We start from the raw sequence: 16,068 nt of genomic DNA on the forward strand, positions 1-16,068 counted from the left end.
ATCCGATATCACTGACCGAGGCCTTGATCTGGCACTGAGCATAAAATAAACAGATGACGATGAACGAATGCTACGTTGAGCATGGGTATACGATAAACATGAGCAAATATTAGAAGTAGATACTTTGAAATAAACTTTAGCGTCTGTTTTACATAAACAAATGACTGCAACGAAGTCAAAGTGCAGCAGCGTTAAATACATGACCGCATGTCATCTAACTCGTCGCATCCGCGCAAGCTAATTAGGCCGTAAAATAGTGTGAGATAACGACACATGTGAGCGTACAGTTGTTTTCCTACAATTTCTTTCTTTAGCCTTAGTATGCTTCAGTGTGTAGAGATGTAAGCTTTGAGGAAATCTTGAAGTCGTTAATTTAATCATGGGAAGAGCTGGTTTACTTGAGAAAATTTTGGAAATACCGGTAAAATATCCAAGCCTATTTTAGCGCAAGTAATAATTAAAAGCAGCAGACGAGAGTTCACGCAAGAACATGTTTTCAAAAGTTATGGCAAGATGCTGGCATTCTATAAAGAATAGACCTCTTTTTTGTTCACTCAGAGATTGTTAGTAGCTTTCAGAATTCTCATCTTCCTACCGTGACAGCGGCGCTCTCCTAGTTTGTTAGGGAGAGCACACTGCTGCATGTCCTGCACGCTTTGGAAATTTAGTTTCTCCGGATTGCGGATGCCACGTGTTCAATTACATGTTGCGAATTTGCCATGCAAAAAGCTGTACGTACAGCTTTTGGTGCACGAGCGGTGTGAATGGCGCAGCCATTACTATAAATTATCTTGTGCGACAAACATGAAACCAGTTAATAGCGGTTAGCTTTTCAACTACAACTGTTTTTTCTTAGTCTGGGAGAAAGGACTTGGCCAATAATTGAAAAAAAAAAAGTGAAGACCAAACTATCTTTTTTAAATTTTTGTCAAAACCGCAGAGCGATCGCGTAAATGTGAGGTGATCAGTTCTTTCTCTCATCTTTGGCTCCGCTTTGGCTCCAGGTAAGTTGTCAAAAGTTGTTAGGTTGAGCCTTTGATTTCTTCAATATGCAATCCAGACTGTAGAATTTTTAATGAAAAGCCGTTAACTGTAAATTCCCGTGCAAGCACTGTAAAAATGTATGATATCTTGAGAAGCCAGTGCGGGGAACTTCAGGAGAGCAACGACAGCCGGGTTTTGTTTTCGCGTTTGTTAAAAATTACATTGTGGGGTTTAACGCGCCAAAACCAGTCTCTGATTATGAGGCACGCCGTAGTGGACGACTACGGAAATTTCGACCTCTTGGGCTTCCTTAATGTGCACCTAAATTTAAGTACACGGGTGTTTTCGCATTTCGCCCTCATCGAAATGCGGCCGCCGCGGCCGGGATTTGATCCCGCGACATCGTGCTCAGCAGCACACCACCATAGCCACTGAGCAACCACGGCAGGTTCTGCCTTACTTCTACACACTGTAAAGGGCGTTTTTTTGGCCATCTGTGAAGCGTAATGCACTAATACTTTCTAACGTGTTTCTTTAGTGTACCCTTACAATGAAAAATTACCCGCCTGGTACATATAACCTAATCAACGAAATTATTTGTTGGAAGCAACGCCTCCAAATTGCTGCTATAGAAGAGCATTCGTACGAGTTGCGCTGTCAGGCAGCCTACCAACTTGCGAAACGACAGCCTGAATGCTTTCGTCAATATTGATAGTCAAGAAAAAGACGTAACTTGCGTCTCATTGTTAGAATGAGACAGAAAGCAAACGCAAGTTGTTTCTTTGCCGAAGAAAGCTGCTGGTGCAATAATTTCCATAAATACAACGGGGGAAGGACGGAAATGCGCTTTTGTGCGATCACAGTGAAGGTCAGATGGAAATACTCCAGAACGGTGCGTCCTTGCACAGAGACCAAGAAACACAAGCGCAGAACAGCTACTCAATAATGCTGCACCGAATTGCGAAGCCCGCGACTCCCGTGCATTTTGGCACTGGTTAAGACAACGGCAAACTCTGTTCTTCGTACCGACTAGGGATCTCGTTGACAGGTTCGACGAGGCATCTGACGCGGCTTTTCGAGCCATATTTATATCATTATGAATGAAAAGCGCTGCTAGGACTGCAACTGTCGTTTTTCATTAATAGAGGGTCAAATGCTATGTTCAGCGATATGCGACGCCTGTCGAGTTTGCCTTTCTGAGACCGATAGACATATGATAGTTGCGCACATACTATCTCGGTCACCAGGTATCCTTGCGATATAATCGCCCTGCTTATGCCCATTATTCTGCGACAAATAGGCGCCACCCTGGGAGAGCTGTTAGTGTATAACTCCAAATTATATTATACAACTCACAAACCTAAAATATCATGATATGATATCCGACGGATATCATATCGTGAGAAGCCAACAAACAATGAGGCTAAGGAAAACATAGAGGAAATTACTTGTACTTGCTAAGTGAATTAAAGAAATGATAAATTAATGGCAACGAAAATGGATGAAAAAACAGCTTGATGCAGGTGGGGAACGATCCCACGTCTTCGCATTATGCCTGCGACGCTCTAACCAATTGAGCTACCACGGCGCCGTTTCCTCATCCACTTTATTGGGTATTTATGTGTTACTACTGCAACTAACCTTGGGAGTGTTAGCCAGCGCCACCACTCACAAACCTTGACGGCGGATGTGGAACATCCTTTCTGCCGCAGGCGTCACGAGAACGTGATCTCTTTGGGTGAAGGCAGCCGGTCAATAAACCCACACGTGCTACCTGAACGCATAGATGTTGCTGGATTCGAGGCCCTCGTTATATGATGAACGAGAAGAAAGGGGGTTGTTTTGCACTTGTACTTACTTGTACAAATACAAGTACAAGTAAAGGATCTTCCACATCCGCCACCTAGGTTTGTGAGTTGTATAATATAATTTGGAGTTATACACTAACAGCTCTCCCAGGGTGGCCCCTATTTGTCGCAGAATAATGGGCATAAGCAGGGCGATTATGTCGCAAGGATACCTGGTGACCGAGATAGTATGTGCGGAACTATCATATGTCTATCGGTAGCCGAAGTGAGGTTCCTGAACATCAGTCAGTGCGGAGCGAAACACCGCCACGCATTTACTCGATCGGCTCGGAAGCTCTGTTTTTTCCTGTGAGGCAATGCACTTCATTTCTCGAGGCTTACCTGTAATGTCAGGTGCGAGACATGAAAGTTCAAACATTGTGAATCTGAGATGGAGTTGGTCCCACGCATAAAGGGGCTTTATTATTTTTCAGTACTATTTTTTGAGATCTGAGTACAATTTTGTTGCATCCAATTTCTGATTTATATCTTCCTGTTTGTTTTTGTTGCTTGTTCCTAACTTAATATTGCTATAAGCTTCGGTTCTCATTATTTACTCAATTATTTATTGCCAGTTCTCTTTATTAGGTTGTATTTTCAATTACTGCTTTATTTGTTCACCTGTGTTGCATTTGTGATGCAATAATGTTTTTTTTAAATCAATGGACCCTTCAAATTATAGCAAGCGGAGTCCTAGAGCTCTGTGGTATATCATCTTCTTCGGAGTTGAGTGTGATCCAGAAGAAGCGAATTTAAATATTTATTGTGTGTGATAAAGAGCTGCAGCTCCCGTGGCAGAAACTTTTTTTTGGTTATCCTGGTATGCTGTTTCAAGGAAGGACCCACTGACTCACGTGAGTTGTTTATTCGCATCAGCTTACTCTGCTGTCACGCACAAGTTTCGATGTCGCTGCGCGTCGTCTGAGGCAGGAGGCCGAACGGAAGCGCCGGCGTGTCGAGACGCCATGAAAAAGTTTGCGCGACGCAGTAGATGCGCGCAGGAATATTGCAGGAGGAACGCGCAATACGAAATTAGAATAATTCAGCTGCTTAGCCGCTGAAAGAGCGCGCCCTCTTCCAAATGCGCACACTTCACTGCGACAAGCGCAAATAGTTGACGTTCAATATCCTCCGGCGTTTGAGTGCAGTAGAAGCCGCGGAGTGCAGTGCGTGGTAGAGAAGGAGTGACAGGCATAAACAAAGGAAGAGAGAGAGAGAAGGTTCTGGGAGAGGAAACGCTGAGAGGTTGGCCGCATGAGAGTGTGTTTTCGGACCCGCTGCTGCACATAGCGTGCTAGATATTATTAAAACGGAAACATGAGGCCCTTATGCGTTTCTAGACTTCGGAGGCATCAACTGAGAGCAGTGGAAACTGTAGCTAACTACTGAAAACAGCAGTGAATCTGGCTGCAATGTCTTTTCTATGTATGCGTAGTACCCAAGGCAGTGCTAGTGCCTCTGTTTTCAGGCTATGCCAGCCTGCACCGTAACATTTACACGCAGTTACGAACATCCGCTGCAATTCAATGCAAAACTGTAAAATGAAGCATGTGCATGGCGGCCATGCTCTTCCCCAGTGTAAATACTTGTGAATGCTTTCCTCTCGAGCTCCATTTCGTTGGTCAGCGTTACGCATACGCGATAGTTCTAAGACTGCCACGGTAAGCGACATGATCAAGTAAGTACTTTCATTGATAACGTATTGTGCTATCTTTGTTGTGTTGGTTTGCGTGGAAAACAAAGAATGCTGTCCACACGTCCTCATAAAGCAAGGTTAAGCTCGCGTGCATTTCACAGGACAGTGCGCCGCGCCCAAGGAGTTTGCCCTACAGCCGAGATAGAGCTGACGTCACATTTGTGACTTGGTAAATTGACAAAGTCAGGGCTCAAGAAAGCCATATCCTACGCCTGAAACACAGCATTCTGTAACGTTCCACATCAATGGCAGGCATTTATCTTCTTACCTCTATGGCTATACTTTCTTTTTGTTCCTTATGCAGTCAGGGAAAAGACTGGCTTAAAGTTCGGATGAGCACGCAACAGCACACACTGCGTGTACGAACAACAATGTCCTACTTGCCTAGCATGAACAAAATCGCGGAAGAGGCTTTGGACCTGCTCGATCAACTCATGGATGACAACGGCACAGTGGAAGACTGCTTCTCATTCCTGCAGCGATGGGCTCTGGAAAGTAAGTCCTATCGAAGGTGGGCGGATGTTTTCACAGCAATAAATGGTTTCCAGGTTATGAATTTTGTACAATGACAAATGTTCTATAGTTTTACGAAAAACATGCAGCTGGATCTACAGCGGTCCTTGCCAATTCTGAACGTCCCTCACTCCTGCGAGTTCGGGTGGTGATATTTAGCAGTGGACAAGCTCTGATATAAGAGCAACACCATGAACAAGTTGGATTGACCAACCACGCCCTAGGTAAAAGCATCAATTCTAGTCTCACCAAATTTGGACAGAGATGTTCTACTTCAAAGCAGTGAAAATATTTCATTTTCAACCGACACAAGTCGTGTTATGTAAAAGTACACAAATGAACAAAGGCTTTCTGTCCGTGTGCGAGCCAGAAATTTATCTGGTTATTGTACTGGATGCACCGCAGTACAATAGGCTATAAGTGTCCATTGTTCAGAATAATGGAAGCAGACATTTGTTTCGTGAATTATCTATCGGGTATTAAGGCCATTTGTGCTTATCAGCTTCACAAGATGCGCAGTCTGCCTATGTATTAGGCAAGCGGGCACAAAGTGCATGAAAGGTACGTCTGGCAGGCCCTAAAGTAAAACATACGAAGTCCCCTGTATACTAAATTTACAATCCATGAGTATAATAAATGGCTTAACCAAAAGCTGTCTTGGAGGTCTTGGCTGTACACGGGCCTTATCACATGCAAGCCCAGGTCGTTCAATATTTGTGACAAGTACGTTCTTAGGTATGCTCATCAGCTAAATTCATAGATGAGCCGCTTAGTATCGGCGGCAGCCATGGTGTATGGGTTGCCTTATATGATTCACCGCGATGGCCAATAGACGGAGCCGCAATCCTACAAGGTGCACTTAATAGACGTTTTTGAGGAAGCAAGCTGAGGGAACATTGAAAGCGACCTACACACTCTGCCATTTGATGCATAAGGCTCTGAAGTGTCCCCTCAGTGAGACCAGTGCTTGCTATAGTTGTGGAATTTTCATGGTATGGCGCAAAAAAGCTTTTGGAATGCAAAACATTGCGAACTGAGCTTGCTTAAAAATAGCCTCGCCAGAGCTCGAACATGCAGCGTAGATATTACAAAGTGAGTGAAAGCTATGCAATATGCTAAGACTCCGCACGCGCGAAATCCGTGCTTGCATTAGGGTTATGCCAGCCTGGCTGATCATTTCCTGGCATGCCTTCTGACAGTTACATGCTGTGAGTGGATGATATGGGTGTGAAGAAAACATCCGAGAATGAACCGGTTTTAATTTCGCGTGCCTTTTGCTACCATGCAGGCGTCGCGTTGGCCTCCGTTGACGCCCGGCTTGGCTCACTGCGGCATCCGCTTGACCCGACTCTTGACGGCCCCGCCATATTGGAAGACATGAGGACGACGTTTGCCTGCATGCAAAAGTTCGGATACCGGTTTCCATATTTTCGTTATATACGCACGCCGACCTGGCGACGTTTTGAGAAAGCCATGGATGACTTCACTGTGTAAGCGCGCTTCAAATTTTCTGTTCTATGGCGTTGAAAATAATACATCAGAAAATAGGAGTGAGAAGCAGCCTGCCAAATCAGTTCACAAAGAGAAATCAACTGAAATAAATTACAAACCGTATTGTAAAGATGTTCATAAAACAGTTGTATTGTAAGCACAGTTACTGGATTTCCCAACAGAAGACAGACTGTAGCGCTTGACATTTTTATGCGTTTTCAGTCTTATCGTTTCATACTCAATGCGCATTGAGGTGCGAAAATAACATAATAAGTAATAATGAGAAATGGACTGATTGCCGTCAACATTGCAGCTATCAAGTCCTGACAATAGGACGGCACGTTAGGCAAATCTCAGCTATGCTGTTTATTATTGTGCTCATTTTTAGGCGAATTTTCCGACACATTGAAGCCGCAGCTGAGCGGATGACTGCTGAAGAGTCCGAGCATGAGCCAACTATTCTGGAACACATGCTTAGAGAAAAAAAGCTTACATTTGGAGAAATCTTAACGTTTACTAGTGACTTCAACCTCGCAGGAGTGGACACGGTGAGTTTTTGGAAACATTTAGCCACCCGTTCGGCACTATGCCTTAAGGTGATTTGCTGCCGCCATATCGTTGTTGTTTCAAGGCGCTATAGTTGATGAAGCTCGTGTTAAAAGTGTCTGTAGTTATTTTTGTTATCGCCAATGTCTTTCATTTACACACCACGGCCACATACTCAACAATGGTATTTCGGCGATGGTAATGTTTTTCCTACAAATAATGCATGTACATTACGTGTATAATATAGCTAAAGACTCTGTATGTATGTATGTATGTATGTATGTATGTATGTATGTATGTATGTATGTATGTATGTATGTATGTATGTATGTATGTATGTATGTATGTATGTATGTATGTATGTATGTATGTATGTATGTATGTATGTATGTATGTATGTATGTATGTATGTATGTATGTATGTATGTATGTATGCTTGTGTGTGTGTGGCGTACCTATAAGCTGGTGCATGTATTTAAGTGCATATAGGTAAAATGTGCAATACTATGACCTAATAATTTGAATGAGCAACTGCTTTATAGCAAGTATCAAATTTTTATGTTGTCATAACTGCGGAGGAAAACTTCAGATGCGCGCATCATTTACATTTTTAGTGTATATACCGTATTTGCTGACACAGCTATGCATCCAACAACTGCACTTCCCTCGATTTCTGTAGGTTTGCAATTTTCACCCATATAAAGAAAATGGCCTATTCCATCTTACTTGCCAATTTCCGATCCGAATTCCCTTAGGGCTGCAGGATTTCACGAATTAGTTGGGATCATTAGTGGAACGCCGACACTCCCGAGCGTACGAACCCATTTTTAATCATCCGTGATTATTTTGTTACGATCCTTTGCCCTCACCTGTGATTTATTCACCTATGTAAATGTGTGTTTCTACAGCTACTAGCGTCTGGCTACTAGTCGAACTATAGCACTCTTCTCATGCTATTAAAAATACATCAGTCCTTGCGTATTACTGCAGGTACCGACTCGTACACTTTGCCAGTTAAGGTCTTCAGCATTTTATTGTAATTCAGCTCTAATGACGCCTGCACAGTTCTATGTAACCTGGACAGAGCGCATCGGTGAGCTATCTCCTACTGCTGCCCACAAGAAACCCTTTGGCCAACGTAAGTGTCTACTGAAGTGGCAGACACTTACGGCAGACCACGGGAGATGGTGATAAGTGGGCGCGAAAAAATTTCGAGCCTCTGATTTCACTGAAGATAGATAGCGCGAAAGGCGTGAAGAGTATCAGTGGGAGTGTCGCATCGAGAAAATCATCATCAGCCTGGTTACACCCACTGCAGGGCAAAGGCCTCTACCGTACTTCTCCAACTACCCCGGTCATGTACTAATTGTGGCCATGTCGTCCCTGCAAACTTCTTAATCTCATCCGCCCACCTAACATTCTGCCGCCCCCTGGTACGCTTCCCTTCCCTTCGAATCCAATCCGTAACTCTTTATGACCATCGGTTATCTTCCCTCCTCGTTACATGTCCTGCCCATGCCCATTTCTTTTTCTTGATTTCAGCGTCTGCGATTGGTCCGCTTTTCCTTATTTAGCTTACCGTGGCTTTTTTTAAAATCGTGGCGGCGTGCAACAGAAGCTTAAAAATGCAACTGAGACGGATCGTGAGCAAGGAAGAGTTGGTAGAGCGATCTCTTATACATGCCGAAAGGGCTCGATAACGTTATACGGCCACGCAAAAAGTTTCGTTATACGCAAATAAACTCATGCTCTACGGCAGGTGGGAATAGCCAGTGCCTGAGCGGTTGGCACCGGCCATCTTTTATTCCTTTCGGAGTGGGGCAGCGTACGGCTATTCAAAGAAAAATTCAGTTTTTTGGGGGGCATATTAATGTTTCTTTAACGCGTACACGTCACTTTGACGCAATGAGTTCTCGCGGTTTTGTGACGTCGAGTGACAGACAAGTGAGGTGGGTGCCGCCTGAAACCTTTTCACCAATAACAGAGGTTCATGGCGAAAAGAGGTGGAATCAGAAATAATTATTTTTCTTTTGTTCGGTCGAATCATGCATAATCAGTGTGCACACGTCATGTCAGATTGGGAGCTATCGCGGTTTTTGTGATGTCGCATGACAGACAGGCGAAGTGGGAGTATTTTAAAAGGTTTTGACCAATCACGGAGGGCTGATTGCACAATTGTAATAGAAATGTTTGGAATAGCGTTACGTTATAGCCCCCACGCATTCGTAAATTAAGGCGGCATGTACTTTTTATTGGCGAAATTCATGCAAAAGGTTGCGTGCTGTTCTAGCTGTGTAGCGCTTCTTCTTCGAGGCTACTGCTTTCTTGGAAAATGTCGGTGTCTAAACAGAGACGTCTAAATATGTGACCTGCTAAGGTCAGAGAACCCCTTGGCCAGATTTGTGAAGCTTGCCAAGGAATACGCTGTTCAACACATTGCTGAGAACTACGTTGTAAATGCTTGCTTCATACAATCACCCTTGCAGACATCAGCGGCAGCGACGTTCCTTCTGTTTCAACTCGCGAAGAATCCACGGGCTCAATCGAAAGCACGTGAAGAAGCGCTAGCCGTGCTCGGTGACAAGTCGAATTCTGTTGAACCACATCAGCTGGAGAAGATGTCGTTTATAAAGGCCTGCCTGAAAGAAAGCATGCGGTGAGTGCTGAGATTCGGATACCTGTGAACAGAAAGCTTTATTTCTGGTCCAAAACTGCACGAATACATTATAGCAGGAAGTGCAAATGTATCAAACTGACGTTTTCTTAGTGCGTGTGTTCACACACATCTACATATGCATTATACATAAGCTCATGTACAAGAACGGACATATATCTTTGCCTTAGTGGTGAAATACCTTATGGGTGAAATTGGTGAAAATACGGCAATTTGGCACTTGAAGTAGCCATGGATCCTCTAACAATGAAAAGATAATACAACCGCGGGGAAATTAACACTTTAATAAACTTAGCTTTAATTTGGTGGATTGGTATGCACGAAATTAAATCAGGCATTCTGCGTACATACCGAGTTTAACTAAAGGCCAGTATGTCGATTATCCCTGAGGAATAATTCATAACCTAAGGTAAGGACAGGAATGTTCGCGCATAGCTGACAATTCAGAGACAAAATATAAGGTACAGCATCTTAAGTGGATATATACAGACGCGCACCGCCAATAACACGCAAATAAATTGAAACAGTGAAAACCAGTTATCACGAAAGTTGAGTTAGTTCTGCGAAATATACAGGCATCAACTAGCGTCGATTTGGAAGACCATGTGATGGAAAGAATGAAAAAATTACAGCCTAGGACGCCGAAACAGAAGGAAATAAAGCTTACACGTGTGCCATCTTTTGTCTCCGTGTTTTTGTATTATACTGCAACTTGTCTTGTATGGTCGCTATTCCCAGGTTGATCCCAAGCCTGCCGGGAATCTACAGGAAACTGGACCACGACGTCGTCATGTCAGGCTACGTTGTTCCCGCCGGGGTTAGTTTCACTATAAAATAAGGTTTTGAGGCTGAATAACCGAAGTTAACAAGGAAAGGTCAGCACGATAAATAGCAAATGTTATCAAGCAAGCTGCGTAAACATTCGCTGAAGTTATTGGTGGCTTCACGAGAGTGTAAGTATGAGCACGCTTCAATTGAAAGTATATAGACATTACTGCTTCAGATATTACACCTGGCCCTTTCCACAGAGGACATAATTTAAAGGCTCTCGTGTACCATGCTCTGGGTTTACGTTGAAGAAGCTTACGTGAATACCCGCTCTATGGTTTTTCCCGCAACGCCTCTGTTGTTTGGGGGCGCGAAGCCCCACAGTTTGTCTTATTTTTCCATCATTAGGTGCCTATATTCGTGGACGCCTTTGTGGCTGGCCGTGCTGAAGAGAACTTCTCATGTCCGGAGCTGTACCTCCCAGAGCGTTGGCTGAAAACAGACCAAGAAATTTCGCCCCACGACGGATACGCTTCTCTGCCCTTCAGCTTTGGTCCACGCATGTGCCTCGGCAGGAGGATAGCGGAACTACAAATCTGCACGCTCATCGCTAAGGTGCGGTATTGGTGCCCGCGATTTTCCACTCTGTTTAGACGTGCTCTTCACAATAGTGCTTATAAAGCGCGGGATAACAAGCACATGCGCTCGTCCACGAATTCTGCGCATCTTGTAGTGTTTCCACATGTGCAGTCGTAAATCCTGAAATCTAGAACACTGATAATTAACGTATTCACATTTGAGCTGAAAACAAAGTTTAAGATTCCGGACATGCCGCAATGTTATCCGTTTACTTAAACACGGCTGGGATTCACCGTACGCTGATGCACTTCCATTGTAAGCGCAGTCGGAACACCTGCCAAATATTCCACGCCTTCTTGAGCCAAAGCAAACGCCGCTAAGGTTCACCCGACAAAAGTTTATAGCGTTCAAACTGCGCTGGCATCGTTTAATTGTAATGTTTCAGCAACTTGGACTATGTTCATTGAGGTTTGGAGTAAAGTAATTGTTAAGATCCTATGCAGCAGGACCTCAGGGACACGCGTAAAACATAAAGGTAGATGCGAACCGAAGCAATGATATATGCGAGGAGTCCTAAGACGTTTTCGCTACAGTGTACTCGGGGTAATTTAGACTTTCCGGGAACACAGATACATATTTGAACCATCCAGCACTCAGCAAAACATAAATCAAAATAATATTATTAAATTTTACGCAAACGGGTGGGCTCTTGAGCTGATATCCGACCACGAACAGCGCGCGATCACATTAAAAGAACGGTTACCGAGAATTCGCACCTATTTCATGAGAATCAACATAATTTTTAGAAGAGTGCGCTCCCGTTGCCATATTACTTTAACATGGTCCTTCACCTTCTTTTCGAACTGTCAGCCAATGTGTGGATTTGTGCTGGAAGAATTTGAGTAATTCGAAATTTTAGCAGCGCTAACGACAGCAGCAGGAAGAGATGACGCACACACACGCGTGTTCTACGTCTATGTCCAGAGCGACGCAAAAGTTTCCGAACGTCAACTGTGCACTCCGCTCATGCTTTCTTTATCGTGCAGATTTTGCTCAAGTACAGCATTGAATACCCGAGAGAGAACCTCGAGTATCATGGTCAACTCATCAACATCCCGAAGGACCCTACGGACTTCCGCTTCAAGAAGCTCCGACCGCCGGCTCACCGAGACTCGAACTAGGTGTGCGAAAGCGATAGCCGTTACCAACGAGTACTTGTGAATTACGGCAGCACACGGTGCCGTCTCTTTGGCGCATTTTCGGTCTGTGGCACGCGCTGAAAAGTTGAGCTGTCTGTGGTGCACAAATCAACACCACCGAGAAAATTAACGTGGCATCCGTAGCTGAGCAACGAAAATAACCGCTGGTTATTCCTGTTTTGCAAATAGGTTCGGCACTGGCCCCCGTACCAGTATTGCACCGACTGTAGTATTGGCCTATGCGCCTTAATTTCCGTGCTGCGTCTGCTAGCTGCAACTCCGCAGGGTGGACAGGCGTAGTTGCGTTTAGGGGGCGCGTTGGGTGCCCGCATCACGCTAAGCTTTTGAGCCCGTAAAGGGCGTTGGAGAGGCAGTGGAAGTACGGAAAGACTCGCTCCCCCAGTTCGACACTTTGAATTATGAACTACGTCATTATGTGGCATTGTCTGCGTAGCAGTTACGGAATGCAGTGGCATGAAGTTGCAAAACATCACCATGCACTTTTCAGGCGCGCAGCCACAATTTTTCCGGGGGGGGGGGGGGGGGGAGGAAAGCCAGAGGCTGATGTTCTATTATTTCCTGTTAAGTTTCCCATGCTTGGTGCATAATAGCACAACTATTACGTTGAGAACACCCTTGGTCTGCCTGAAGATGTGTACCATCCTATACAAGTTAGGGGCGCGCGTTCAAAGGATAAGTGCTTTTGTTCATTGGTGACATGCCAGGAATAAACGGGAACAGAGCTCCGGTAGAAAAAATTTCTGGGGGAGAGGCTGAAGCCCGGCAGCCCCCCCCCCCCTCCATCCCCGGCTACGCCCCTACCACTTTTATGCTTCTCAGACGGAAAGACAGCTCAGGCCCATAAACGCGTTTTCAAGAGGTTCGTATTCTTGACAGATGTGCTGGGAACGTAAAAAAAATTGTTTTACATTATCTGGTGAGATGCTCAAAGCAGCATCTCCGTATCGCTGGAGACTAACCACCTCCTCAGGTTATATGGCGCAAACACTTATTGGCTTAAACGCAAAGACAAAGCTGTTATATCGCGCGGTAGGTTGGCATGTTGAGCATGCGCTGGATACATTTATGTTAACTTGCGCTATTCGAAACTAACTTCGTGGGCGCTTTTCGTCGCCTGTGACTTTATGTAATGTTCTAAAGATTCGATCGATGCGAATTTTCAAGAAAGTTTAAGCCCAGAATATGGCTAAACCACTTCCAAGACAGTTCCGCTGGCACCTGAATTAATATCCTGGCTGAATATTTTAAAAACCAATTTGTCAAGAAATTTGCAAGCTCCACAAGTCATCACATCTCACTATTAAGGTGCCAATGGGTACAAGGACGTGGTTGAAATGGTTTTAACCACATGGCAGATCAACTGGCTCGACTGTTTGCCTCATCTGAGACACCTGTTTCCATTCAATTTGATCAGCGCTTCCTGTACCAAGCATTGAAATCTAAATTCTGGTGGTACATCCGCACCTACATTGTCCTGTGTGCTTTACTCCTTCCATTGAAGAAGTAAAGCTATTCCAAACCTTAAACGGGAGCATGAAGTATCCCTTCGAAAGCAGCGGGCTCCAGTGGCCCTTCCACGATCCGTTACCTGGGCTTGGAGATCGACAAATGTTCACCAAGGTAAATGTAGCTACGATCTGCGAACCTCTTGATTAACTTAGACGTTGGAATTATCGCCCTGCAAAGGCGACGATGCATAGTTAGACTTTGAATTTTTTTTCAACTGCAGAAGCTTGTTTTTCTGCGAGACCTGTACGGGGTTTCCTTGATAGTTTCGCGGCTGCAAGACGGGTAGAGCTCAATCTTTCCCTTTCATGCCCCAAGTGTTTGAATGCATTGGAAGCGTCAAATTCTGCTTTGGCGGTGCCCTGGAACGCGGACGATCAGACTTATAATTTAAAAAAGAAGGCTAGACTGAAGCCATACATAGCTGGTACCTACGCCCATTGGCTTACGGACAAAAATATTTGCCGAGACATCGCTGCTTCTCCGGCACGATGCACGGTTACAAGCTTTTGTATGATTTTCTTTTGTTGCTCATATACCTCGCGGAATATCTGATGGATGGCTATCGCAAGGTAATGCGAGCTCTTTCGTCTTGAAAGGTTTGACTGGAAGAGTGGTTGGATTATGCATGTCAACAGCCTGCATCATTCGTAAGGTCAGCTCAAGTACTGAGGTGACTAGAAGTTTGTAGTCAGTATGACTAGAAACGGATTCAAAAACTATGTGAAGGAATTGTTACTAACGCAGTGTTTGAGAGAATGATTCTCGCAATATCAATATATTATAACCGGCTGTTTTCTTTTTTTCTGTTTTATGTCGATACATACATATTCACGGTTATATTCTGCACTTTAGTGTACTATGGTAATTTACGTGTATAACCTGTACTTTACTGCTTGTGGACCGGGAGAGGAAAGGGGAAGAGGGGTTAAGGGGAACATTTTATTATTTCACCGTCTATATTAGTAAACAAACTGTAACCCAACAATTTTGTCAGTTCTGCTCTCAGTTTGTGTAAACTCGTGTACAATGTGTTAGAATATGTAACGTTATGTGTGTCCGCTCACTGCCAATGAACTACCACTAAATAATGTATAATAAAAGCGTATATTGCGGGCACAGGGGCCCCTGTCAATCGCTGTGCGCCTTTTGCCCCCTGCACCTTTCTTGAAATCGTACTCAAGATGAAATAAACATTCATTCATTCATTCATTCATTCATTCATTCATTCATACTGACGTGGTGGAAAGCGCATTAGCTAGTCCGGAAATGCACCCATGATCACCGAGTAAAACAAAGAACCCAAGTCAACTGAATCGCGGCCCACTCACGGATACTGCAAGGGCGGCGTAAAAGCCTACTGGCCGGGATTCCATTTCTCGCTTTTGGGCCCTTTCTTTTGAAAACAATAAAATGCTACGAGAAATGTATACTCGTGGTGTCAAGGTCTTATTCGAACGGCTTTGGACTAGTGCATTAAGGCATGCTATTAAAACGCAATCGGAAAACTTTACACTTTGGCAGATGGATGACTGCTATTAGCTATCGAAGCGCGAAAGAGGAGTCCCGCTGAAGCAGGCACCTCAAACGTAACTCTTTTCAACGGTGGTGATAGACACCTTCAGTTGTGCGTACATAGCACGTGCGCATGTAGTGCAATATGGTGCAAACGACGGTGCAACAATACGGTGCAGACGACGCGCGTCACAACACTTTAGTTTAACGTTTGCAAACGTCGCGATACGTTTTGCTCAACTATACGTGTCACATACGAGGTGCAAGCGTTTCCGGATGCTTCTCGGCGCGATCAAGCGTCGGAAGTATACTACGTTTCACTAAGGGTGTGTGTGGCCTCTGCGATCGGCACGCCGGATGACCGCGGAAGTCGTGGAAACGGCCACAAGCGTCGAAGTCAAGCAGCGGCTTCGGCTGTGGGCATCATCGTTTCTGGCACTTCCTACAGGGAACTCTGGCACTGCGATCGCTAAGCCACCATGGGAATGAAGGGTGTTAGACGGATTTGTCTGATCTTCATGATCGGGGCTTCAGACGTCTTTGTCGCTTCGTTTATTACCCTTACCTGGGTTTAAATTGGACAAAACTTTAAGCAAACTATACTTTTTTGAAGCAGAAGGTAATAAGACTCTGTGAAAACGCATAATCGTTGCTAATTGCAGTGGCTCCACTAGTCCACGAGTCCGTGGCGCAGTGGTTTCAATATCGGGATTCTGCGCTAGAGGTCGT

The 16,068-nt window shown here is 44.6% G+C and overlaps 1 protein-coding gene across 1 annotated transcript in view; it reads left to right on the plus strand.

The window, feature by feature from the left end:
- The window catches only part of LOC142579863 (putative cytochrome P450 49a1), a 30,299-nt gene extending 15,263 nt beyond the window's left edge, over window positions 1–15,036 (plus strand). The window contains exons 3-9 of the mRNA XM_075690487.1: window positions 4,832–5,022; window positions 6,329–6,530; window positions 6,920–7,079; window positions 9,564–9,733; window positions 10,490–10,568; window positions 10,928–11,134; window positions 12,145–15,036. Coding sequence (XP_075546602.1) covers window positions 4,832–5,022; window positions 6,329–6,530; window positions 6,920–7,079; window positions 9,564–9,733; window positions 10,490–10,568; window positions 10,928–11,134; window positions 12,145–12,279 — 1,144 coding nt within the window. The 3' untranslated portion in view covers window positions 12,280–15,036. The remainder of the gene's footprint in view (window positions 1–4,831; window positions 5,023–6,328; window positions 6,531–6,919; window positions 7,080–9,563; window positions 9,734–10,489; window positions 10,569–10,927; window positions 11,135–12,144) is intronic.
- The last annotated feature ends 1,032 nt before the right edge of the window (window positions 15,037–16,068 follow it).

The sequence above is a fragment of the Dermacentor variabilis genome, chromosome 4, assembly GCF_050947875.1.
Source record: "Dermacentor variabilis isolate Ectoservices chromosome 4, ASM5094787v1, whole genome shotgun sequence".
In the NCBI taxonomy this organism is placed as follows: Eukaryota; Metazoa; Arthropoda; class Arachnida; order Ixodida; family Ixodidae; genus Dermacentor; species Dermacentor variabilis.